At 35.1% G+C, this 27,520-nt stretch overlaps 2 protein-coding genes across 14 annotated transcripts in view; both read right to left on the bottom strand.

Moving 5' to 3' along the window:
- The window catches only part of LOC120414208 (collagen alpha-1(XVIII) chain), a 622,129-nt gene that overhangs the window by 449,850 nt on the left and 144,759 nt on the right, over nt 1-27,520 (bottom strand). The window lies entirely within an intron of this gene.
- LOC120414202 (calaxin-like) lies at nt 20,345-21,073 on the bottom strand. Its single transcript, XM_039575287.2, has one exon. The coding sequence runs from the start codon at nt 21,046-21,048 to the stop codon at nt 20,389-20,391; it is 660 nt and encodes a 219-aa protein (XP_039431221.1). The 5' UTR covers nt 21,049-21,073; the 3' UTR covers nt 20,345-20,388.

Below are 27,520 nucleotides of genomic sequence, written 5' to 3'. Positions count from 1 at the left end.
CAGCACGTATTAACCGAATTTATGCAAGCACTTGGGAAGAAACCAAGGCAAATTTAATTAGAGAGTTTGGTATCAAAACTACTTTTGGTAGTATAATTGAACAAATTGAAACTCTGAAACAAGGACGTGATGAATCTTTTAAATCATATGCAGGAAGAGTTCTTGACATAAAATACGAAATCATAAAAATTGATCAAAGTTACAACGAAAATTCATTTACAGCTTATTGCTTAAAAAGCCACTTTATAGTTGGAATTATAAATAATGAAATCAAAGCAATTGCCACTAATAACCGTCATATGAAGTTGGAAAATTTGCTAGAATTTTTAGAAAATGAACGAATTGACAGAGAGTCTTTAAGAACTCTCGAACAAAGGTTACTTGCTAGTACTGAAAATTCAAACCTTAATTTTGACAGAAAATTCAGAAATTTCAGGAACAATAAAAATAAAAAATTTTATCAAAGAAATAATTATCAAGCTAACAAATTTTATGAATGTTATAAAACGAATACTGCAAAGAGCACTTTAAAACGAACTTATACAAATAGTCAACGCAATAAAAATCAAATTCCAAATAATTTTAAACTGCAATTTAACGAATACATTCCACCACATGAAACATTAAAAATCAATTTCAATAATGATTCAATATTTTATGCAAATATTGCTACCTTGGCAAATCCAACAAAATTTCACAAATTTATAATTGACTCCGCATCATGTTACAATTTTGTAAGATGGGATGTGGTTAGTAATATGCGTTTAACTAACATTGATTTCAACGATAGAATTTCCATTAGAGGAGTTCATGGAATAGCAGAAGATACAGTAGGATCTGTAAATATGATTTTATTGATAGGAAATTCAAAATACGAGGAAAAGTTTTACATTTTGAAGCATTTTGCTGATGTTGCAATTCTTGGAGCACATTTTCTAAAGAAATACACCTTATATATTAGTCAAAGTTTCGACAACATAGTTTTACGAACGCCTGACACAAATAATATGCAATATAATAATCATGAAATGACCAATTTATTTAGAATCAATGACATTGAAAATATAAACAAAGTAAATATGACAGGTATTGGAGCAAATAGTTATGACAATTTTAATACAAATTATGATAAAAATAATGAAAATAATTATGATTATGACAATGGCCGTAATGGCAGAATTCAACCATGCATTGAAGAGTATTATGACGATCAAATTGAAATTGATGATGATAACCAAGATTACCCTAAAGAGATGAATTTAGAAAATGATCGGGATTATGATGTGATTGAAAACATGAAGCATGAAAAACTTACAGGCAACGACAGAATGAGAAAAATTTATGAATTGGTTAAAACAGACCACTTGAAAGGTGATATCAATCAAGAAATTAATAATATTTTGCATGATTTTAATGAAATATTTTATTTAGAAGGTGACGAGTTGACTTATACCAATTTAACCATGCACGATATAGAGACAACAACTGAAATTCCAATTAACAAAAGACAATATAGATTTCCTGAAGCCACCAAGAAACACGTAGAAGAACAAGTGGAAGAAATGCTAAAATTAGGGATAATACGCCCAAGTAAAAGTCCGTGGAATGCACCGGTATTATGCATCCCAAAGAAAGACTTAGACGCCGAAGGCAACAAACGCTACAGAATTGTAGTGGATTTTCGAGACCTAAATACAATTACTAAACCATTTGTGTATCCTATACCGCTTATTAGCGAAATTTTGGACAGTATTGGAGAAGCTCGATATTTCTCAACTATTGACTTGAAATCAGGATTTTATCAAATCCCAATCAACCCAAAGGATGCTGCGAAAACCGCTTTTTCAACATTTCTAGGACATTATGAATTTTTAAGAATGCCAATGGGACTGAAAAATAGTCCATCAACATTTCAAAAATTTACATTCACACTTATTTACGAAATACAACCAGTTAATGCGTTTGTATATTTGGATGATATAATTGTATTTGGTAGAACTATCGAAGAACACAATGAAAATTTATATAAAGTTTTGAATGCATTACATGAACATAATTTAAAAGTTGAACCATCAAAATGTAAAATTTTACACAAAGAAGTCAGATATTTGGGTCATATTATTAATGAAGAAGGTATTCGACCAACTAGTGAAAATATTGATACAATCAAAAACATGAAAAGGCCGCAGACGATTAAAAATGTGAGATCATTTTTGGGAACTGTTAATTTTTATGGAAAATTTATTCCAAACATTGCAGATAAACGAAAGCCACTTAATGCATTATTAAAGAAAAATGTGAAATTTATTTGGACAGAAGAATGTGAAAATGCTTTTGAAGAATTAAAAAACTATTTAATTTCAGAACCAGTTTTAGTCAGACCGAACTATAATGACAAATTTGTTTTGACAACTGATGCTAGCGATTATGCTATCGGAGCAGTTCTTACTAATGAGAAATCAAACGATCACCCCATCGCTTACGCAAGTCGTGCGCTTATCGGGGCTGAGAGAAATTATTTTACAATTGAGAAGGAACTACTTGCTATTGTTTGGGCAGTAGACCACTTCAAACATTTTATTTATAACCAAGATTTTATCGTTTACACAGATCATAGACCGTTAGTAGCTCTATGGCATTTGAAGGAAACTTCACCAACGTTGACAAAGCTTCGTTTAAAAATCCAAGGCATTGGATGTGAAATTCGTTACAAGCAAGGAAAGGAAAATGTGGTTGCAGATTTTCTCTCACGTTTAAATAATGATGAAGATCATGCAGATGATAAACAAGCATCAAAATTAGTAGCAATTACAACTCGTCAACAAGCAAAACAAAATAGACAAAATATTTCAGATAATCAAAACTCAACAAATACTCCAAACAGACAGAATTCATCTAGAAACAATACTAATTGGAATAATAATATGAATGGACTTCAACAAATTGACATAAATTTAGATAATGACGATGATAGCAACGATAAAACATTTACCTACAAGGATTTCCAAGATACAGATATCGATTTTACCGTTTTAAAATTTTCTAAAAATATTATACCATTTGAACAAGCCGAAGCTACATTTATGATATTAAACAGTGTTACGGTACACAAAGAATTGAGTAAATACATTGACCTTCCACATGGTATTAAGGATTACACCAATGAAAATATATTTGTATTCCCGCAAAAGAAAATTTGGGGTTTAATTTTGAATGGAACATATCGTTCAGCAGTTAAAAATGAAGAATTTTTCGATGGTTTATTTAAAAGCTTTAAAGATTATCCTGATTTTGCTAAAGATGCATCAGTTATACAAATTATTTCTCATAGAATATTTAAAACAGAGTTGGAACTAAACTTATTACGATTTTTTGCAATGAAACTTTCAAAGTCATTTACACTATATGCAACAGAAAATGAACGAATTTATGTAAAGCCAGAAGACAGAGATCAAGTGCTTAAAGATTTTCACGACGCACCGTTAGGTGGTCATGTCGGAGGTAAACGAATGATTAAAAGAATGAGTCCTCTATTTACATGGGAAAATATGCGAAGAGATGTTTTGAATTATGTAAAGCAATGTGATTCCTGTCAAAAGAATAAAATATGGCCAGCAAATAAGATGCCAATGAAAATAACGACAACATCGTATGAACCCTTTGATAAAATTTATATGGATGTGGTTATGTTACCAATTTCTAATAATGGAAATAATTGTGGACTTGTGATACAAGATGATTTAACAAGATTTTTGATTGTAGCTCCCATGGAAAACCAAGAAAGTACTACTGTTGCTAGAACTTTTGTCGAAAACTTTGTTTGTAAATTTGGTGCTCCTAAAGAAGTTGTAACCGATCGAGGTACAAACTTTGTAAGCAAATTATTGCAACACACATGCAAAATATTACACATTAAAAAGATCGTTACAAGTGCATATCATCCTCAAGCTAATTTAGTAGAGAGATCAAATAGAGAGTTGAAAGTTTATTTACGAAATTTTATTGGCAAAGATCCACAATGTTGGGATGAATTAATACCATATTTTATGTTTGAATACAACACTACAGAAAATTCATCAACTGGATATTCTCCCTATGAACTTTTGTATGGAAGAAAAGCTACTATACCAAGCACAATTTATAAAATCAATGATTCAGATTTAAATTACGACGACTATATTTGTTCAATGAAAGATATATTCAAGGATGCTCATGAAACGGCTAGAAACAACTTAATATTGTCAAAAGAAAAGAGAAAGGAAATTTATGACAAAAAGACAAATGATTGGGTACCAATGTGGGGAGATAGAGTTTTGGTACAAATGGTACAAACAGGAATTGGTCAAAAGTTACAAAATAAGTGGCGAGGCCCTTATGATATCGTTAAATTCAACAGCGATCAAACGACCACTATTAAAAATGGAAACAAATTTGAAGATGTACATAATAATAGACTAAGAAAATATAATGATTAACATATCACTAAATGATAGTTCAGAATGTACCCGTATTAAAATAAATTTAACATGTTTTTAACAATATACAATTAACATAATTTAAAATTAAATGCTCCAATACAAGACAAATATTTTTGACAATTACAGTACCATTAAAATAAAGTAAAAAAAATAAGCGAGTTATGCAATGAATGACATAGTATCATAAACGATCAATATCTAAAGACTGCAATGAATGAAAATATTTATTTTAACACACGGGATTATTTATGTACATTAAAAAAATAATAATAATAATAATAAACTTATTGAACTGATATGATTGATGAATTAGAAAAAAACGATTGTTATCAAGAGAACTAAATGAATCAAACAAATGTGTTATAAATACCGATTTTTTATATAGAAAAATAAACATGAAAAAAGAATATATGATTGATTTGATATGATAAATGATTGTTGAGTTAAACAAAATATGAATGATCATTTAAAAAAAAAAAAAAGAAATGCGCAAACAAGAATGTTATGAATTGTGATGAAAGTTGTTTTACAAATGATAAAATTGATGGGATTTAAACAAGAAACAGATTAAGAAAAATACCAGTACTGAGTTTATACATAATTTTTTTTTGACACGTGAAGCGATTATGATCAAATATAAACATAATAATGAAGCAGTGATGAAACACGTTAAAACAATTAAGAAGCTGTTGGGTTGCAATTTTGGGAATTTACTTAATTGAGCTAAAATGGGTTAACAGGGTATTAGAAAAACAATGACGCAATTTTTAACTACAAATAAAAACAAATCAAACGGACTGAACAATAATGAAATTTGAACGACAGGCAAATGAAGATGGTGTGATTATTAAATGTTTCAAAACAACATGTATGCAAGTAAGAATGTGTGTGAGAATAATTGGACAAGGGAGGTGCACCCCAGAATGAATGTTGAATGTAAACATGTGTTTTATAATTTACTTAACAAAATATTAAGAATATATTTTCAGAATGTCATACGCTTATACGAAGGATTTACAGGAAACCATTGGAAAACAATCAAGAAGACAACAATATCAGCAAGGACGCTTGCAAAGACGAATATGGACTACAGCTCAAGAAAGGGTAAAATTTGTGAGTACATCGTGGGGAATCTAAAAAGACCGGAAAGAACGGTATAAGTTCCGATCTAGGGATACATAAACTGATAAAGCAACGCCAAAGGGATTAAAAAGTAGACAATTGTACTCTATGGGGAGAGTTTTATGTCGAATAAAGCTTCAAACAGTTGTAATCCATGGGGGGATTCAATATGTTAAAAACATTTCAAAACATTTGCACTTTACGGGGATAGTCAAATGAAAATTAAAGGGAATGGATAAATAACGCTTCAAGGGAAAATCAAGGGATAAAATAATGCTTCAAGGGAAAAACACCTTTAAACTGATAAAATTCAGAGGAAAAAAATCAGATCGTTATCATTAGAATGATAATTGAACCAACTAATTATCTTGCAAATTCAGCATTTATTGCGAATTGCTCAAATAAACAAATTAATTCAATGGGTTTGACAAATTTGAAAACACAAAGTGATGTACAGATTTCATAAAAAGTTGGAAGAACAGAATGGATATTTTAACATACGCAGTATTGCAATGACAAGATGATAGGATGTATAGATCAATGAAAAACTTTATAGAGTAATTTTTTTTTATTCAGGTATAAAAATAATAGTCAATTAGAACTGATTTCTTTTTGTATTAAAAATAATAGAACTGATTTCATATAAAAATATCAACAAGATTTATAAAATTGTAAGTAAATTTTAATTTCAATTTTGCACATAAATTAAATGATAGATTCCTGAAAATTATAAAATAGTATTCATGCGAAGAAAACAAGTAAGAAATTTGTGTGGGAGAAACAAAACTAAAAAACTGAAGTATGGCAGAGACACAAGGATGATCGACGCGTTCGTATGCTGAGAAGTTCTACGCGTTCGTATGCAGAAGTTTGTGATGGCAAGATGGTGAGTGGCAAAGTCATGCGGGAGGTTGGACAGGTAACGGTGTTGATGTTGTTGTAAAAGGTCATATCAATGAGGATCAAGTCGAATTAAATCGCATTTTTTATAACGAGACATTCACGTAAAACAAATTACTAAATCGAAATGTGGAATTAAGCGAAGTAAAGATGATTGAAACATCAATTATGGAACAAAAATGCAAGTTGAGATCATACTGCACGTCTGAAACTATTGAAAAGGAGAAGATCATGATAAACAAATGATAACATCATCCGATGTCATTAATTTACAATAGCCAAAGTTGCAAATTAAACGAAAAGACAATTTTGGACAAACAACATTTCCTAAACATTTGAAAAAAGAATTACATCAACCGATGTCAATAATTTGAGATTGTCAAAGATACAAAGCAACTGGAAAAGTCAATTTTGGACAAAAAATTACGAACAATTCACAATACTCAGCAAGTGAGAAGTCAATGCACTCTCAAAATTGACCACAGTCAACTCACAGTTGAGTTATGAAGCATAATTCATGATGGAAACGACAATTGCACTAATCGACGAAATTCAACACCTTAGCCTCGAAAACTGATCAATTGACCAAGTCACTGTGGAATGAATAGCCTCACGATAGAGACGATTTTGATGGAAGACGACGACGATAATAACCAGCCGATCAACACAGTTCTACAACAACAAATTTAGCTTACAGTGGGAAAAATGCAATGATTTTTTTAGGAGAGATAATGAAAATTAATTTCAAATGCAAGTTTATTTAAATCAGTTTCAACGAAAATATTTTTACAAGAGAAGTTCAAAATAGTAGTTCAAGTAATTTAACAGGACAGAAGATCAAAAAAGTAACGCAAATAATTTTTACAGGAGAAAAATCAAAAGAACAATTATATTATAAAGCAATCTACAAGAAAGCACAAGAAGAACAAATTGTAAACCGCACGATCACTACACCCGACAATATTCTTTCCATAGATGATCATTTCTTTCAGACGATCATCTAGCTGATAAGTGTGGGGGAGATTAACCGACCCAATGTTTTTTTAAATCAGTTTTTTATAGCCAGCCTTTTATATTTTTTTTATGATTTTTTGCAAAGTACTTTTTTCACAAATCAAATTATTAATTTTGGGAATATTCTTCCAACCAACAAATAACTTTCGATAGATGTTCTTAATGCTTTTCAAGAATACAAACATCTAGCTGGTAAGTGTGGGGGAATGCAGCGACCTCAAATTTAAATCATTAAATTTGTCCATTTTTCGATCCTCACCACAGTTCTGACCATGCGCGCTTACGCAAGCATAAATAATTTTACCCGTCGACTCGCGTTGCGCGACAAATAATTAAGCTTATGTACAGGTGTGGATCATGAGTCATCCTCACCTGAAAAGCCCTTTATTAAATTTCGCCAATTGTTAGGCAATCAAAAAAATGGTTAAGCTTTCAATTATGAATGTGCGATGTTATTACACAGGGGAAATTGAGGGTGTGGCTTAACCAAATTCATTGGCATGTTTGTTCAATGGAGAATTCGACCTTCTCATTATTGACCAACATTTTGAGAATGTTTTAGGAACATAATTTTGATATTCCAATAACATAATTTAAAGTTTCACGACAATGGTTCGAACCCATGACTTCCGATTTTGAGGTGTACTCACTACACCATACGGAGAGTCATGAAGAATTGCAGAGGTCTGCATAATTTAATTCATGAGGTTCATCGATGCTTCTCATCGAAACGGACCACTTTTAGTAGAACAAAATTTAGTAGAGTTTTCGGGGACTGACTATAAAAACCCCAAAATTCTTGAGGAGGGCAGTTAGTTCCAGTTAGTTCCAGTCAGTTCCAGTCAGTTCCAGCCAGTTCAAGCCCAGTCCAGTTCCAGATCCTGAAGAAGCCCCAGACCAGCCGGACCCGCCAGCAGCCACCAGTAGCAGAGGCCCCAGTCCAGCCGGACTTAGCGGTGGAGGCCGCAGTCCGCCGGGACTTAGCCGCTGTGAAGAGTCCGCCGGGACTTAGCCGCTGTGAAGAGTCCGCCGGGACTTAGCCGCTGTGAAGAGTCCGCCGGGACTTAGCCGCTGTGAAGAGTCCGCCGGGACTTAGCCGCCGTGAAGAGTCCACCCGGGACTTAGGAGTTCGGGTCTGGCATGGCTCGGCGAAGAGGTCTGGAGGACAAGTCTGGCTTCAACGTAGAGAATTGGCTCGACGAAGGTCTTAATGAAATTAGCAACAAATAGTTGAGTGATATGATCGTGCGCGTAAAAGTTGAGAGTGTTACCGCAAAAATGTAATCTTTAAAAAGTGTAATATACAAATAAGTGAAGTTTACTGATCTGTTTTGACTCTACAAGTAAATATCACAAAAATCCTGAAAGCCTAAACCGCTCGGGCCGTTCACAATTACAAAATTTTTGATATATAGACATAAGGGGTTTGCTTATAAACATCACAAGTTATCGCGATTTTACGAAAAAAAGTTTTGAAAAAGTTACTTTTTGCGTTTCTCTTTGTTTCGTCGTCCGTGTCTATCGCGGGTGACCATGAACGGCCAAGATCGATGACGACCAACTTTTTCAAAACTTTTTTTCGTAAAATCGCGATAACTCGTGATGTTTATAAGCAAACCCCTTATGTCTATATATCAAAATTTTTGTAATTGTCTGCTCTACAACTGTGTAGAACATCGTTACACTCTAAAAAATAACCCTGCAAAGTTAGAAAAAACACGAAATTTTAAAATGAAAAATTTTGTTCTAAATGAAAAAATGACCCTTCTGGGACAATGTAGATTCGAAAAGTACATTAAATTTCCCATAAAATGACATGTTCCAAAATTTTTTACAGTCGAGTAACGGAAAATGGGAGAATTTTTAAAACCTTTTTTAGTGTTTTTTTCGATGAAAAATACGTTTTTTCGGAATTCTGAGTACGCCATCAAATCGGGCGTCTAATTTTACATAAAAGTCCCTTTGACACCAAATTTCTATCTCATCACCGTTTCAGGCTGCAAATTATTGAAAAACACCTCTTTTTTCGCATGTTCAAAAATGGAAGGGGTCGTACCGCCCCTCCGTCACGAGATATCAAAAAACGGACCTCGGATTCGTGATCAGGGACAAAAGTTACCCCTTAGGACAAAGTTTCACGCAAATCGAAGAGGGGTCGGGGCAACTGCTGTGTGAGTTGGCTGAGAATTACCCATAAGCGATAGTGAATTCTGTTGTTGAATCGTTTTTTTTGTTTTTTTGTTGGGTAGGGAAACATGTTTTTATTTGCCAGATTACCACTGCCCAGTTGGCATCCTAGGAAAACGGTCAGATTTACATGAATGATTTATTGGATGTTTTTTGGGCGGAACAATGATCTGATTTTGATAGCAATAAAGTTTTTGTTTTTTGTGTGTATCTTTAAAAGGAAATGGTTAAAAGACAGACACAGTGAATCATTGTTATAAATTGGGCCAGAACAGTTTCAACATTAATTTCAAAATATGTTGAGATTCTCAAAATTTGCCATCATTGAACTGCTTGACAAGGGGTTAATGGGTCATCGTAGCAGAACCACTTAATGATTTCTGGTTACTTCAAATATGGTTTATTTATTCTGTTTCATTCGTTTGAACTCAATATTCAATATGCTCTCAGCACTGAACCAGCCCAAATTGACCAGTGTCTGTGGAACAGGGTGTTTTGATGCTGCGGTTTGGGGGTGTCAACTTATGGCTGTTTAAACAAGATTGTGAAGGGATGTTCATGTTTTATAGTAATTTTGTAAATGTGATGTTTTTTTAATGACTGAAATTTTTGAGCTTGTTCTGCAGAAAACCATATTTTAAAATTATATAATTTTAAATTAATAATATTGACCATTCCCTAACCCTTTTGAGCGATATTACATTTTTTCTGTTGCTGTTGCTCCCCCGAGATCGAGGGCTTACACCGAAAATGAATTTGGATGGGCGTGAGTGAGGGCTCTTCTGATATCGCCCAAAAAATAAAAAACCTCCGAAAAGAACTTATGCTCATCAAAAACCAATATATGTGTGACCATGGTGGGGCAGAAGAAGAGTATCCAATGCAGAGAAAAAGTGAGGAAGAGGGGATTTGTATTCGAAATATGTTTTCATTCTCCTCCCACACAGCCCGCACCGTGTTTGTTTCTGGCTTGGGGAGAAGAACATCAGTTTTGTGCTTAATAAACTCCCAATTTCAAAGCTGAAACAACATAAATAATAATCCAATCGGGTGAACTAATTTTTGGGATTTTAGAAGGGCAGGGCTGAACTGGGAATTGAATTTCAATTTTATTTATTTTTCATTTTCGGTATAAAGGCAGGTTGATCTCATTTTAAGGATCATCATAACATTACTCAGGGGTCAGCATATTTCAGCAAAAAACTTTGCAATTCCAATTATGCGCACAAAATCCATGTAACAAAAATTGCTGCTGTCATAAAATTTATTTTTTGAACTATGAAAATTCATAAAATATGCATGTTTAAACTTCGTTTTACATCATGAACATCCGTAATAAATTTTCAATAAGATGAAATCTTGGATGTAAACAAGCAACCTATCCCACTCTTACTCAACTTCAACTGTCACTGGAGCAAGTGGGATAGACTGTTTGCTTACATTCCTTTATAAAAAGTTACTACGTACATCAAAAGACAGCAAAAACCCGATTTAATCCCACCTGGGGTGATAAAGAGCCTTTCTTACTAAAGAATATAACAACGGTAGAAATTCTTTCAATTAATAACATCGACTTTGTTTATGTATAACGTCAGCTCAAAAGAAAGTCTTATGATGAAAGCAAAGTATTATGATGATATTATGAGTATTATGAATTATATGATTTCCAAAAGAAATTAAAAACGCAATTTTCACCAAAATAATATTTTTAATCGTACAATATGTTTGTTCGTTTCTAATCAAACAAGCATTTATGACAAACGCGATCATAGCAAGCTTCCCAACAACGCACACCGCGGTTTTGGTTTTCTAGTTTCGGAACGAGCCCTTTTGTGTGACTGTGTTGGTGTTTTGGTTCATCGTACCAGCGCACCAAGCCAAGCAAAACCGAGGTACAAGTGAACCGCGTGTGCCGCACGGTGCAGGGAAGCTAGCCAATCAGCTTCTACGAGAGTGACAGAGTCAGAGATAGCTATTTATAACAACCGCACCACTACACACTCAATCGCGAGAACACTTTGAAAACGAAATAAACGATGAAAAGCTTAGAAAGCTCCTATTATCCTATCCAATGAACCCTGTTGAATAAACTTACGAAATCACGAAAAAAATTAAGTCTACATTTAGGCGATTTTAGGAGCGCCCGGGAAACAAAATGATTGTAGCCAGATGAATGTCCTATGTTACAAAGGTTTTTGCATAAACATTGGACAGTTATGCAAAAACGGACAGGGCAAAAGAAACCGAAAAGCTACGATATCTTACATATTGAAGGAAACATCGGTAGACAAGCTACTACAAAATGAGTATAAGTCGTGCCACAAAATATATGCGCCAGCATTCTCGCGCCAGTATTCGAAGCTCAACTTGACAACTTGTCGACTTGGCGACGAGGCGTAAAAAATCGATGCAGTGTGATTTTTTGACGATTTTTCCGATTAAAATTCATGCTGAATCGACATATTTACGAAGATGGAAATGACGTCCTGGCTTAAAGTAAAACCTATACCTTTCTTTAGTAAGAAAGGCAAAAAGTAAATCGTTCTAAAAATTGATCGGGATTGCCGATCGATGTCGAATTTGTTTCAGATTCTCACTCATGGTCTGTACTATGAATGTAGCAAGAAATTTCGAATAAAATCAGAAATGAAAAATGTTGGCGAAGGTCACCAGGTGGGCTTTTACCTTTTTTAAGGGATTTTTTTTCTTATGGTAGGTCAATCAAACGGCTCTAACTCCAGAACAATATTATGAATCTGGATGAAAATTTGGGAGGTTGTAGGGCTCGAAAATGCAATTTTTTAGATAAATAAAAGATATGAAAATGAAAAAATTTGACCATATTTTCATTTGAAAACTGTGTATTTTGTTGAAAAGTCTGGCCGCATCCAAAAACAGATGGATATTTCGAAATTTGCGCGGCAACTCGCCCAACTTAAAAAAAGTGTTTATGGATGGTCACTTTATAAAATTCATATCGAAAACTGGTTTTAACGATTTTTTTATACTTGTCTGTGACATTTTTAACATTTTCTAAGGATTAATAATGTGGATTAATTTATTCTGAATTAAAATTATATTAATTGAGTAGCATATTCAAATTCAAATTTTCTTACTTCAAACTTATGTCCTTGAATAATTTTAAAATAAGTGTGAAAATAAGCTTGTTGAAAGAGTCCATTTGATTTCATCATTTTCACATTTTTCTTAGAATTATTTCAATTGAAGAATTAGATACTTAATTCAAATTCATTTGAATTTTTTTCGTTAATTCATTAAACTTAAAAAACATACGTAGGCAATTCAGAACTTTGGCATCATGAAAGAGGATTTATTTTTGATTATTTTTCTGGTTGGATCAAAACATGTTGGCTAATGATACAATGCAGACTCGAATATCCGAAGCCTCGATTATCCGAAGTTTTGTATGTGACTCCGGATAATCGAATCACGAACGCAAAAAAAAGGTTTACGTATATTTTTTCATTTTTTTTTTGTTTTTTACATAAAATTTGAGTTCTACGACCCTATTTTAGTCAAATTTGAGTTGTTGATTGTCTATTAAAAAATAAAATGCATCACCGCCATTTTGGCCACCATCTTGGATTTAAAAATTTTAAATCATTTCAGCGTAGTTTAGGGGTCATACCTAAGCTCGACAATCAAAAATTAGACAAAAAAAAACAAATATTTTGTGATTCGATTATCCGAAAATTTTTCCGAAGCCTTCGGATTATCGAGTCTGGACTGCAATTTATTTTTTTTTCAAATTTGCAAATGGCCGATCCAAATATTTTTTGAAGTTCATGTCCCAAAAAAAAAAAAAAAATAAATAAAAAAGCATACCTACAAATTTAAATTACGAGCCATGGTTTAAATATTTTAATGCAAAAAGTACCCGAACATGCTAAATCATAATATTCATGATTATCAATGCAGAAAAACGTATTCTAGATTGTTTTCAGTTGATTAGATTTCTATTTCCATTAAAATTTTGAAGGTTTTTGAAAAAATATTATCTTGACCCTTGATATTGACATAAACTTTAAAAATATTTGCAACGGCCTAAATTTTAAAAGTTATGATAAGAACATATCATAACTATCATGTTTATTCTCTTATGAAAAAGCCCTCTAATACTAAAATAGTAGTTTATGCAACAAGTTGCAAAAAGAGGATTTTTTCCGCACGAGTCGTACATTTATCCAACGAGGTTCACCGAGTTGGATAAATACGACGAGTGCTGAAAAAATCAAGTTTTGCAACGAGTTCCATACAACATTTTTTGCAATTTCGAAAAACACCCATTGAGTGAAATTTGAAGTCGAATTTTCATGTATTTTGTCAATAAATCGTTTAAATCAAACAATTTTTGAAAAGTGTTACTTTTCGAAACAAGTGCTGAAAAATTTAAGTGCTGAAAAGTAGAACTTTTCAGCATTTATTTTGAAAAGTGTTGCTATTCGATTCTGTTATTTTTGGTACAGAAAAGTAGGCTATTTCGTCGTTCAAGAATGACAGGAAAAGTAAGTAGTTTCACGACGGAATTGCAAAAAAATGGTTTACTTAGTGATTGTTCACGCTAACATAATCAAATTTCATGGGAACTATAATTCCAAAACATTTATTTCACGGAAAATTGTCAAGATAGATGGTACTTTTTACATTTAATTTAAATTTTTGTTTTGTCGGGACCGTGGTGTAGGGGCAAGCGTGGTTGCCTCTCACCCAGTCGGCCTGGGTTCGATCCCAGAAGGTCCCGGTGGCAAATTTTGAGACGAGATTTGTCTGATCACGCCTTCCGTCGGATGGGGAAGTAAATGTTGGCCCCGGTCTAACCTAGAGGTTGGGTCGTTAGCTCAGTCCAGGTGTAGGAGTCGTCTCCCTGGATCCTGCCTCGGTGGAGTCGCTGGTAGGCAGTTGGACTAACAATCCAAAGGTCATCAGTTCGAATCCCGAGGTGGATGGAAGCTTAGGTGTAAAAAGAGGTTTGCAATTGCCTCAACAATCAAGCCTTCGAACACCTAGTTTCGAGTAGGAAACTCGCAATCGAGAACGCCAAGGCAATGCTGTAGAGCGAATAATTTGATTTGATTTTTTAAATTTTTGTTGGTAATTTAAACTTAATTACTAAAAAAATAGTCCATGATTATAAATTACCGACAGCAGAGGTGATATTGGCTGTGGCGGTTGAGACTGGATCATACAAGTTTCAGCATTTTTGTATGACCCTATCTCACCCCCCAGACCCAATGTCACCCCTGATTATAGTAGTCGGAAAAAACAGAAAAGTTTTGAAGATATTTGATGTAGAAAAATCCTTTTTTTTTGGTTTGTGGAATTCATATTTTTTCGATTAAATTAAGTTTAATGCAGTTTTTACTTTAGAAAAACTTACTTAATCCACCTATGTGGTTGGTGCCTTCCTCACTCTTATCCACCAATGGGTGATATGTGATATGATGGGTTTGGACACAAATTTCGTCTAATTTCGTTAAGAGCGAGTTTTTCACCGATGTGAAACAGGTCGTATCGAGGTGCTCCGATTTGGATGAAACTTTCAGGGTTTGTTTGTCTATACATGAGATGAACTCATGCCAAATATGAGCCCTCTACGACAAAGGGAAGTGGGGTAAAACGGGCATTGAAGTTTGAGGTCCAAAACACATGAAAAATCTTAAAATTGCTCGCATTTCCGTAAAACTTCATCAATTCCAACTCTCTTAGATGCATTCGAATGGAATTTTTAAGCCCTTCAAAATGTGCTATAGACATCCAGGATTGGTTTGACTTTTTCTCATAGCTTTTGCAAATTACTGTTAAAAATGGATTTTTTTAAAACCTTAATAACTTTTGGCAACAGCCTCCAACACCCATACTCCCATAGGTCAAAAGTTAGGAAATTTCATGGACTATAAGCCTACGGCATTAACTTTTTGGCCAATCGCAGTTTTTCTCATAGTTTTACGATTTTTCTAGAACAAATATTTTACAACGTTAGACCTCTAGAACAAACCGAGCAGAATCTACAAATACTGCCTCTTAAGTTCCGGAATACAAAAAACACACATATCACTCAAGGGCTCATAAGTGGCATCTTAAGTGGTCATAGCTTGAGACAGGGTTGCCAGATCTTCAATGTTTTAGACTCTTTGGAATGGTCTTTCGATTACCTTACCAACGATGGGTTGGATGATGGATCCGGACATTGTTTACATACATTTATGTGAGATCCGGCTACAAAAAAGTACATAAATACCACTTAAGTGGTCAGAACTCGAGACAGGGTTGCCAGATCTTCAATGTTTTAGACTCTTTGGAATGGCCTTCCGATTACCTAACCAACGATGGGTCAGATGATGGATCCGGACATTGTTTAATCGGATGATGGATCCGGACATTGTTTACATACATTTATGTGAGATCCGGCTACAAAAAAGTACATAAGTACCACTTAAGTGGTCAGAACTCGAGACAGGGTTGCCAGATCTTCAATGTTTTGGACTCGTTGGAAAGGTCTTTCGATTACCTAACCATCGGTGGGTCGGATGATGGATCCGGACATTGTTTACATACATTTATGTGAGATCCGGCTACAAAAAAGTACATAAATACCACTTAAGTGGTCAGAACTCGAGACAGGGTTGCCAGATTATCAATGTTTTAGACTCTTTGGAATGGTCTTTCGATTACCTAACCATCGGTGGGTCGGATGATGGATCCGGACATTGTTTACATACATTTATGTGAGATCCGGCTACAAAAAAGTACATAAATACCACTTAAGTGGTCAGAACTCGAGACAGGGTTGCCAGATTATCAATGTTTTAGACTCTTTGGAATGGTCTTTCGATTACCTTACCAACGATGGGTTGGATGATGGATCCGGACATTGTTTACATACATTTATGTGAGATCCGGCTACAAAAAAAGTACATAAATACCACTTAAGAGCGAGTTTTTCACCGATGTGAAACAGGTCGTATCGAGGTGCTCCGATTTGGATGAAACTTTCAGCGTTTGTTTGTCTATGCATGAGATGAACTCATGTCAAATATGAGCCCTCTACGACTAAGGGAAGTGGGGTAAAACGGGCATTGAAGTTTGAGGTCCAAAACACATGAAAAATCTTAAAATTGCTCGCATTTCCGTAAAACTTTATCAATTCAAACTCTCTTAGATGCATTCGAAAGGTCTTTTGAAGCCCTTCAAAATGTGTTATAGACATCCAGGATTGGTTTAACTTTTTCTCATAGCTTTTGCAAATTACTGTAAAAAATGGATTTTTTTAAAACCTTAATAACTTTTGGCAGCAGCCTCCAACACCCATACTCCCATACCATAGGTCAAAAGATGGGTAATTTCATGGACTATAAGCCTACGGTATTAACTTTTTGGCCAATCGCAGTTTTTCTCATAGTTTTACGATTTTTCTAGAACAAACATTTTACAACGTTAGTTTTTGCCCTGTAGGCCAAGAAGACGGCACTTTTTGGTCTCAATTTTGTCATAATCGGAATCCTCAGAAAATTTTACATTATATTGAGTTGTTGGAATTTTGAATTTGATTGGAAAAAATGCCATTTAGAATTAATTAAAATATTATTTAGAATTTTGTCGGATTACGGGTAAAACAAGTTTTCGCCTACTTGATACAGCATTTGACATATTGATCATAGGGTAAATAAAATCTATTTCTTTTTTCAAAAATGTTTTATTTAATTATTTTTAAAATCAAAATAACAACTCCAATACTTCTAACTTACGTGAAATTGACCGAGGATTCCGAATATGACAAAATTGAGACCAAAAAGTGCCGTCTTCTTGGCCTACAGGGCAAAAACTAACGTTGTAAAATGTTTGATCTAGAAAAATTGTAAAACTATGAGAAAAACTGCGATTGGCCAAAAAGTTAATACAGTAAGCTTATAGTCCATGAAATTACCTATCTTTTGACCTATGGAAGTATGGGTGTTGGAGGCTGTTGCAAAAAGATATTAAGATTTTAAAAAAATCAATTTTTAACAGTAATTTGCAAACGCTATGAGAAAAAGTTAAACCAATCCTGGATGTCTATAGCACATTTTGAAGGGCTTCAAAAGACCATTCGAATGCATCTAAGAGAGTTGGAATTGATGAAGTTTTACGGAAATGCTAGCAATTTTAAGATTTTTCATGTGTTTTGGACCTCAAACATCAATGCCCGTTTTACCCCACTTCCCTTTGTCGTAGAGGGCTCATATTTGACATGAGTTCATCTCATGCATAGACAAACAAACGCTGAAAGTTTCATCCAAATCGGAGCACCTCGATACGACCTCTAGAACAAACCGAGCAGAATCTACAAATACTGCCTCTTAAGTGGTCAGAACTCGAGACAGGGTTGCCAGATCTTCAATGTTTTAGACTCTTTGGAATGGCCTTCCGATTACCTAACCAACGATGGGTCAGATGATGGATCCGGACATTGTTTAATCGGATGATGGATCCGGACATTGTTTACATACATTTAAGTGAGATCCGGCTACAAAAAAGTACATAAATATCACTTAAGTGGTTATAACTCGAGACAGGGTTGCCAGATTATCAATGTCTTGGACTCGTTAGAAAGGTCTTTCAATTACCTAACTAACGATTTATAACATGATGATGTTTGGTTCAGTTAACTGTCATTTATTCAACTTCCGAAAATATGCGAAAACACATTTTTATACATAACTTTTGAACTACTTATCGAAACTTCAAACAATTCAATAGCACCGTATGGGACCCTAAACCAAGTCAAATGCGACTAGTTTGGTCAAAATCGGTTCAGCCAATGCTGAGAAAACTGCGTGACATTATTGGTCACATACACACACACATACCCACACACATACACACACACATACACACAGACATTTGTTCAGTTTTCGATTCTGAGTCGATATGTATACATCAAGGTGGGTTTTCGAGCTTTAAATAAAAAGTTCAATTTTAGAGCAGAATTATAGCCTTACCTCAGTGAGGAAGGCAAAACACTAATGAATTGCAATACTTGGTTTAAAGCATTGTTGGAATTCGAGCGAGAAGAAGGAAAGCATTTCTCGCTCGCGAACGAGAGAGAGAACTTGTAGTACTTTTCTCTTCTCGCTCGCGCTCGCATTTTCGTTCGCGTTCTCGCTCTCGCCGCGAGCGCTCGCGGCGAGAACTCGAGAGAGAGAAAATTTTCTCGCGGGAGCGCGATAATACCAACACTGGTTTAAAGTGAAAATTTCCTCAATCTGAATTTAGTCGAGAAATAGGAAAATTCAAGTAGGTAGCAGCTAAAAATCTGTTTTTAATTCACAGTTCCAAAACTTTGATGATAGATATTCGAAAAATATAACAAATGGGGTAAAATGGATAAAGCATAATTTTAAATTTCACTTGGTTTAAGGGGGATTGCCAGATTTCACAAAGACATCCAAAGTTCATGGATTTCACGCATTAAGCGATATCCACAAAATTCACTAGCCCTAAACATGAGTAAGCAATATTTGACCAAAATTTTCCAAAGTTTTGATATTTTTTTACTTTTTCTGAAGCCATCCCCAACAACCAGATTAATAGAACCTTTGCCCTTAGCACATTATTTTACTCAATTAGTTATTCAATTTGATCAAAATTTAGACTACTCAAGCCAAAACAAAAAAAAAACCGTCATCTGGGTTGAATCGAGACTACAGTCTGTATAGGGACAGCAGGTTTTAAAGCACTTAAAAGCTTGAAATTTGGAAATCGATGCACTATTTTTGTTAATTTGGGGCTGTTCTTTCCAAAACAGATCAAAAATATCCAAGTTTTGTGCAGTAACAAAGCTAAAACAGCTGTTACCCCAGATGACGTTATTTAAGTTTTAAATATGCATGAAAATCTATAAAAAGGTTGCTCAAGTAAAAATCTGTAGAAAATGTAATTATTTTCGTGCTTACTATTTTGGGTCAAATCGACAGTCCAATCAAAACTAAAAAAATGCTAAAAAAAGACCGAAAAAAATTAAAAACAGATGTTTGATTGAAGACCACCTACCTTTACTCAGACGATCTTTCGTACAGCAATCTCTAATTGCGACAAATTATCCAAACATTTAACTCTTCAAATTCACACCTCTATGATTATGTCCCATTCAACCCTGCGCAAAACCAGTCATCTGCGAGCTTATGAGCACACCCCAGAAAAGATTTACTGCCGTCGAGCAGAAGCACAGGATGACAAGTTGTCATAAAAACAAATTTAAGTCGGATTTTCGTTTGATCTCCCGGGGCCTATAGTGACTCGAGTCCGATCTACATTAGAGGAGCATTGGTGGTCCCGAGTTGCTCGTACATTTGCTTTCGAAGCCGTGACGAGAAATCGTTTAGAAGATTAATTTTTCATCTCTTGTTTTTTCTACTTGCTCATGTGTGTTTTGCTGCTTGTTGCGTCCATCAAAGTGCTGCAAATGGGGCGACTTGTGATGATTTATTGGGTGTTTTCGTTTTGAATGTTCTGTCTTTTCTTAGTGATTTTCATGCACTCTTGATTCCTTAGTTGAAAACATTTCTCAATTAGAGGCTTAACGGTGGTTTCCATTAGGTTCTGCACTTCGGAATACTGAACATTGTAGAGGCCATTCATTATACAGTTTTAATTTTGTTTTATTTTTATGTACACATTTTGTCACATTTCAAAACTTCTTCACCCGATCCAGGAACGTCCTCGAAAACGCATACACGTGGACCCGATCAGGCAACGCTTGCCCCAAGCATTCCAACAGTTCGGGACTCTTCCGGATCGACACCCGAAAGTCCTCCAGCGAGATCTCCCCGTCGTGATCGGCGTCCAGCCGCCTTATCAAAATGTCCACCAGATCCTTAATCGACTCCTCGACCTCCTCCTGGGCGTGCTTGACGAAGCAACCTCGCAGCAGAACCATCATATCTTCCCGCCGGATCTTCCCGTGGCCAGAGATGTCGTACACCCGGAAGCAGTGATCGATCTTTTCACCCAACGTTCCCCGCAGCAACAAGGACAACATCCGCGCCCAGGTGCCCATCGTGATGTGCGACGTCACGGTCGTTCCCTCCAGGGCGCCGTAGATCCGTCCCGCCACCACCTGGTCCGAAATGCCCAGCACCGTGTCAAACACCATGTTCAGCTGGTGCGTGCTCACGTACCGGGCCGCGGGATCGTTTTGGTCCTTGACCAGCTTGTGGTAGATCAGCAGGCAGATCTCCAGCTCGCGAACCGTAAAGTGGGTCTTGCGGGCCAGGCGACGCACGAGCCGGTTGATGCGGTTCAGGAAGCGCATCTCCTCGCCCGAGTCCAGCGTTAGGTCCAGGGACATTGCCGGGGGTGAAAGTTTGAAATAGATGGTCAAAAATAAAAAAAAATGAACAAATTAAATAAATAAATATTAATCCAAGCCAAAAATAATGACAATGCTGTTTGAGTTGACAGCAGTGCCTACTAATTTAGTATTTAATTGGTTTGCCGAAGGAAATCTAATGAAGGTGGTTGTTTGGCCCTTTTCCTCAAATTTCATATGTATTTAATTTAAACTTTTTGTATGGTTGCTCAAGATAATTCTATTCCATTTCTACCAGAAATCTACAAATTCATTTATTGGCAAGTGACGAAAGACCTCTCTAGGTTGAAGTCACGTTAATAAAATAAACAACAACATTTATTGGCAGGGAATCCACTAAACATCAATTCTGTCGATTGGAGCGTGTTCAGGGACCCCAAATCTATCATACCATGACAAAACTGAAGCGTTTACTGACATCAACTTTGAAAATGTAGACCTGTGTTATCAACTTTGTTCAACTGTTAGAAAAGACTAATAGCAGATATGAAGAGACGGTGGAGTTGAGCTCTTCCGAGGTCCTGTGGTGGAAGACAGAGTTGACAAAATTCAAGAAACCGGAGTAAGTGTTGGCTTATTTTCGATAACTTTCTATGGGAGTTTTTTTTGCAGTTGATGAAGTGGGATTTTTTAGAACTGCATCAATCTGCACTGCCCACGGTCGTATAAATGTCCCATTTGGTGTGGCAAATGATTAAAATTTTGTTAAGTACAGTCGACTCTCTGGCTGTTGATCTTCTCTATATCAATATAGCTCCAGCTCTCAATCAATTTTTCAGTACCTTCAAGTAGCATGTTTTGATATATATATATGAATATATATATGAAGGTATATAATTTTCCAGACTTTAAATGAAAATTAATCATTTCAAAATAATTTTATTGAAAGTTCAAACTCTCATTCACTTTAGAAATCAAGAGCAAAGTTAAGGCCAAGAAAAAAATATCGACTATTTTTTCAAGATGCTTCGAAAAAGTGTGGATCATTTAGATAATTCTTGCAATTGAAAATGAAAAATTCTGAAAAAAATATTGATCGATCTTAACCACAGCCAAAAATTCATAATGGTGATGATTTTCATGAAAATTCTAGGCATCAGAATATGGCGTTAATAAATAAATCAATCCACTCTTGAATAAAACAATTATAACTGCATCCATCCTAGGCGTACTCTTGCTAAAGACAACTTAAGAGCTGTTAGACTAGAAGCTGTCTGAGAATTGCTTTGACCAAGATCAAAACATACCAAGAACGGCGTTGCAGTCATCGTAGCGCATGCTTGTTTTGGTGTTTAGATATAATTCCGGTAAGATGAAGGATTTGTATTCTAATCAAATAGAAAGAAACACAGTTATAGTTAGAATTATCTGGAATTCTTTTATTTATTCCTGAAACCAAACTTACAAATCACAAATTAAATTTAGCACTTAGACATAGACAAAACATAGGAAACTACAATGCTTTATCATCATCGTAGGAGATAACTTATCCAGTTTTTCCTTTCACTTCAATATAACTGCACATTTAAACAGTCACAGTTGTGCCACATTGGATGGGGCTTAATTTTGATCTCACTATAACAACGCAATTCTACATAAAACTAATTAAAAAAAATGGGTAATTTTTTACCAACTCACACGAAATCGAGAATAGTTGCCTCGACCCCTCTCGATTTTCGTGAAACTTTGACGAATCCGAGGTCAGTTTTTTGATATCTTGTAACGGAGGGGCGGTACGACCCCTTCCATTTTTGAACATGCGAACCAAATGGTTTTTTTTCAATAATTTGCAGCCTGAAACGGTGATGAGATAGAAATTTGGTGTCAAAAGGACTATTATGTAAAATTGGACGCCAGATTTTATGGCACTCTCAAAATTCCGAAAAAAACGTAATTTTCATCGATAAAAACACTTAAAAAGTTTTAAAAACTCTGCCATTTTCCGTTACTTAACTGTTAATTTTTTTTGGAACATGCCATTTTAAGGGAAATTTGATTTTCTTTTCGAATCTACATTGACCCAGAAGGGTATTTTTTTCATTTAGAACAAAAATTTCTTTTTAAAATTTTGTGTTTTTTTCTAGCTTTGCAGGGTTATTTTTCAGAGTGTAACAATGTTCTACAAAATTATAGATCAGACAATTACAAAAAATTTGATATTTAAACATAAGGGGATTTTAAAACTTTTTTTGTGTTTTTTTTAGATGAAAAATACGTTTTTTCGGAATTTTGAGTACGCTATCAAATCGGGCGTCTAATTTTACATAAAAGTTCTTTTGACACCAGATTTCCAACTCATCACCATTTCGGGCTGCAAATGATTGAAAAACATGTATTTTTTGGCATGTTCAAAATGGAAGGAGTCGTACCGCCCTTCCGTCACGAGATATAAAAAAAACGGACCTCGGATCAGGGACAAAGTTTCACGCAAATCGAAGAGGGGTCGGGGCAACTGCTGTGTGAGTTGGCGGAGAATTACTCAATAATCAAAAGAAATCGGATGACATAACTGAGCGTAGCAATACATGCTAATAAATTTTCAAGGTTTTATAACAGTCTTTATCAAGAATACATGCTTTTAACGGTCTTCTCTTGATCAAGGTCATACTAAAAATGGCCGAACAGCATTTTTCAGTGATAAGCAACTTGCAATCTCCAAAATTGATCGAAAATTTAACTTCACAATGCTTTTGAATACTCTTTGTTGTTGAATTCCCCATGTACCATTTGGAACAGGATCAATTACTGAGATACGTTATCTCTTGCGCTGATATTATTGGACATAAGAAATTTTAATTCATAAAAATATCTAAAGTGTGTCAAAAATTTTGGCTAAGGGATCTTAAATGGCCTTAAAAGTTCATAATTATTTTTAATAATATTTTTTCCTTATAAACTAATTATAACTTAAATAGAAAAATGAAAAACGAATTGATTTTAAGTTCGGAGTGATGAAAAAGGGAAAATCCGCCATGTTACATGAATGGAATTTGAAAGATCTTTCCAACGAGCCCAAAGTTAAAAGATCTGATTACCATCATATAAAAAATTATGAGCACTTAAATGTTGTATGAGTATAACAAGTCAAATTTTGTATTTGTATTTTATCATTTGTTTGTCAGACCGTGCTGTTTTACTGTACAAAATAAAGTGAGCAAGGTACCAACCACCTTAACCCCTTCCCGCCCAGCGCAAAATCGGGATTTTTTACGGTTTACATTATAACTAGACACCCGGGACCCGTGGTGTAGGGGAAAGCGTGGTTGCCATTCACCCAGTCAGCCTGGGTTCGATCCCAGAAGGTCCCGGTGGCAAATTTTGAGACGAGATTTGTCTGATCACGCCTTCCGTCGGACAGGGAAGTAAATGTTGGTCCCGGTCTAACGTAGAGGTTAGGTCGTTAGCTCAGTCCAGGTGTAGGAGTCGTCTCCCTGGGTCCTGTCTCGGTGGAGTCGCTGGTAGGCAGTTGGACTCACAATCCAAAGGTCGTCAGTTCGAATTCCGGGGTGCATGGAAGCTAAGGTGTAAAAAGAGGTTTGCAATTGCCTCAACAATCAAGCCTTCGGACACCTAGTTTCGAGTAGGAATCTCGCAATCGAGAACGCCAAGGCAATGCTGTAAAGCGAATAATTTAGATTTAGATAATAACTAGACACTGAATTGAACAATATGGGTAACATTTCAATGGCCGACAGATAACATTTTACATGAAACAGTGCAGGTTGAATCTGGTTGAAATATGGCCTGGTTGTCGAGATTTTCATTTTTTAAGTTAAAAATAAGTGGTGCTCTGAAGTAATAATGGGCGTTAGAGGGTTAAATTGGATTAGGCAACGGTTATATTGCAAAATTGTGTAATGAATTTGATAATATAGCCTGAAGACTCATTTAAAATAATTTTCACTAAGAAAAACATGATACTTTGTGTTCTAATAATCCCATTAATCATTTTTTTAATAACTTTCAGAACTGTTCAAAACTCATTGAAAACTGCTTTTTGAGGTTTGTACTTTGATTTTTTCTCTGCCAAGCTCAGTACCCTACTATCAAAGTCACTTCGATTTCAATCGAGGGGAGAGGAAAAAAATAAAAAAAAATAATAATTGAAATTACAAGCCACAATTTCAACATTTCAATGAAAGAACCATTGAAAAATACACCCGTACATTTTAAATCATCAGTTTACAAAAGTCTGAGATTAGACGAAAAACATTTTTTTGTAAAAAAACATTGAAAATTTAAAAAAAATCATAAGATATTTGAAAAACCCAAACATGCTAAAAATAGTTCTAAACGCAAGGAAATGCATTTAAAATTGATTTCAGTTGAATGCAATTTAAAAAAATTGAACTTTTTTGAAAAAGGGGAAGGGGAGAAGCCCTATGTAATGGAATGAATTTTTTTTTATAAAAAAAACACAAGTAAAAATCATAAATAAAAAAAAATCATCCTTCCCACAGTGCAAAGTTTGCTCAATTTTCCCCGAAGAGGCTCGCGCACGCCCGCTTTGTTTGTTTAACATTTTCTCGCTCCCGATCTCAGGCGGCGGCGTTGATTACACCGTCCAACCAACAGCCGCCGCCGTCGTTGACAACGATCGTTCTCAAATTTCCACGCCGTGATGACTCTGTTTCGGCCGCTGATTTATGAGCTTTCCCTCCTTCCCCGTTCGAACATGCTTCTGCCGTGTAATTCGTCCGTGTTCTTCCGCCGTAATTGATGTTCTGTAATTTTTGCTTGTCTTGTTTGTTGGTTCAGATTATTTTTTTCGCTTGTTTGGAAAATTGCAAAACTGCAGTAAATAATTTATTATGCGTCCGATTTTTTTGACTTTGCAGGCAAAATGTTTGCATCCGGAACAAGTGATTTTTTGGACAAAGAGTGGCTCTTGTTTAAAAATTCGCAAACATTTTCGCGACTTGTTGGCTCCAATCATTTTTTTTGTCGGGTTAAAACAATTACAATGCAAATTTTACATGCACGAGCCAGTCTTTTCAGAAATGACCACTAAATCTTCAAAAAGAAACAACTAAAAATGTCCCACTAAACAAACATATGAATGAAATACACGTTGACTGTGGCGCGACAAAATTGTGCGGTGCGATACTGCCGAATAATGGACAAAACAACGGCCGAAAACACCCAAAACAAAACAAAACTAAAAACAACAAAAAGTAAAGTTATGCTCATGATGAAAAAAAAAAACAGAAACAAACGGCAGACACGAAAAACGTGACCGTCGCGACCGCGAACGCCACGCCACCTAGTGGGGATGAATTGGGGGAAGGGGTTTGGTTCTAAGTGGCAAGGGGATGATGGGGGACGGCCAGTGGCCGCGAATGCTTTGAACCATTCATCTCCGTTTGGTTGTCGGTAAAGGTGGAGCGCCACGTTAAAAAATGGGGGGGATTTTAGGCAAATCAATTTGCGTTTTCTAAAGATTTTCATTTTTTTTATCAGGGATACGGGTTTGGACACACGCATATATTTATTTTTTTAATCAATAAAACAACAGGAAAACTAAAAAAAATCCTTCAGTGATGGCTATAGACAACCCGCTATTTGCTTTGGTTTCTACTAAGACGATTGAACTACCTGCATAATTATCCGGTTAGTGCAAATCATACATATGGGTCATTTCACGCCAACTGGCACACCACTCGAAATGCACTTTCTCAGATCAAGCTCAAATTTGTGGAGCTATTGATACTATCAAAACTTGTAAGAATCCCGATTTTGAACCAAATTGGACCACCCCAATTTTCTCAATATTCATGCGATTAAATTTTGAATTGAATGTCACCATCGTGTTCCCCAAGCGATTTTACATAAGAATCAATTTTTTGAATGTTGGGCGAATTAAAATCTCACGAGATAACGATTTAATAAGCTTGCAGTTGCAGAATTTACCAATCACGCGATGCGCGCGATTTTTTTAATTCAAGCATTTTACAAGATTTCTAGCATGCATTTTAAAAGCAGTTTACTGCCCCTGATCGCATAAATGTCTCATATGCATTCTCTTCGTTTTTTTAGTTATTTATGCAATTTGGTTCAAAATCGTGTGCTCTTTCAAAAGAGCCTACAACATCCAGTACTTTTTTCTAGAATACAGGAGAAAAACCCGTTTTTTCGGGAAAACTTAACAACCCGTTACGCCTTATGCTTGGGACAAACTTTAATTGCGTTTTTCTCAGCTTGCTGTTTTTACATATGGGACGTTTATGCGAATATGGGCAATTTACAAATTAAAAAAGTTTTCATATTTATCAGATCTACAACTATTTTTTGAAAATATTGTTCATTAGAACATAAAAAAATGCAAATGGTTTCTCTATTCCACCAAAATCCAAACAGATTTTAAAAGAACATTAATCAGCACTTCTCTAAAAGAAAACGCAAAAAATAGCTTTTTTTGTAAAATTGATTTAAATTTATCAACGATAAGCTA

The sequence above is a fragment of the Culex pipiens genome, chromosome 3 (assembly GCF_016801865.2).
Source record: "Culex pipiens pallens isolate TS chromosome 3, TS_CPP_V2, whole genome shotgun sequence".
NCBI lineage: Eukaryota > Metazoa > Arthropoda > Insecta > Diptera > Culicidae > Culex > Culex pipiens.
The sequence above is the reverse complement of the archived record's forward strand: the minus strand, read 5'-3'. Positions and strand labels throughout refer to the sequence as shown.

What these genes read in the sequence shown, in the direction of transcription:
- LOC120414202 (XM_039575287.2), bottom strand. Translation starts at nt 21,048, where the DNA reads ATGTCCCTGGACCTAACGCTGGACTCGGGCGAGGAGATGCGCTTCCTG.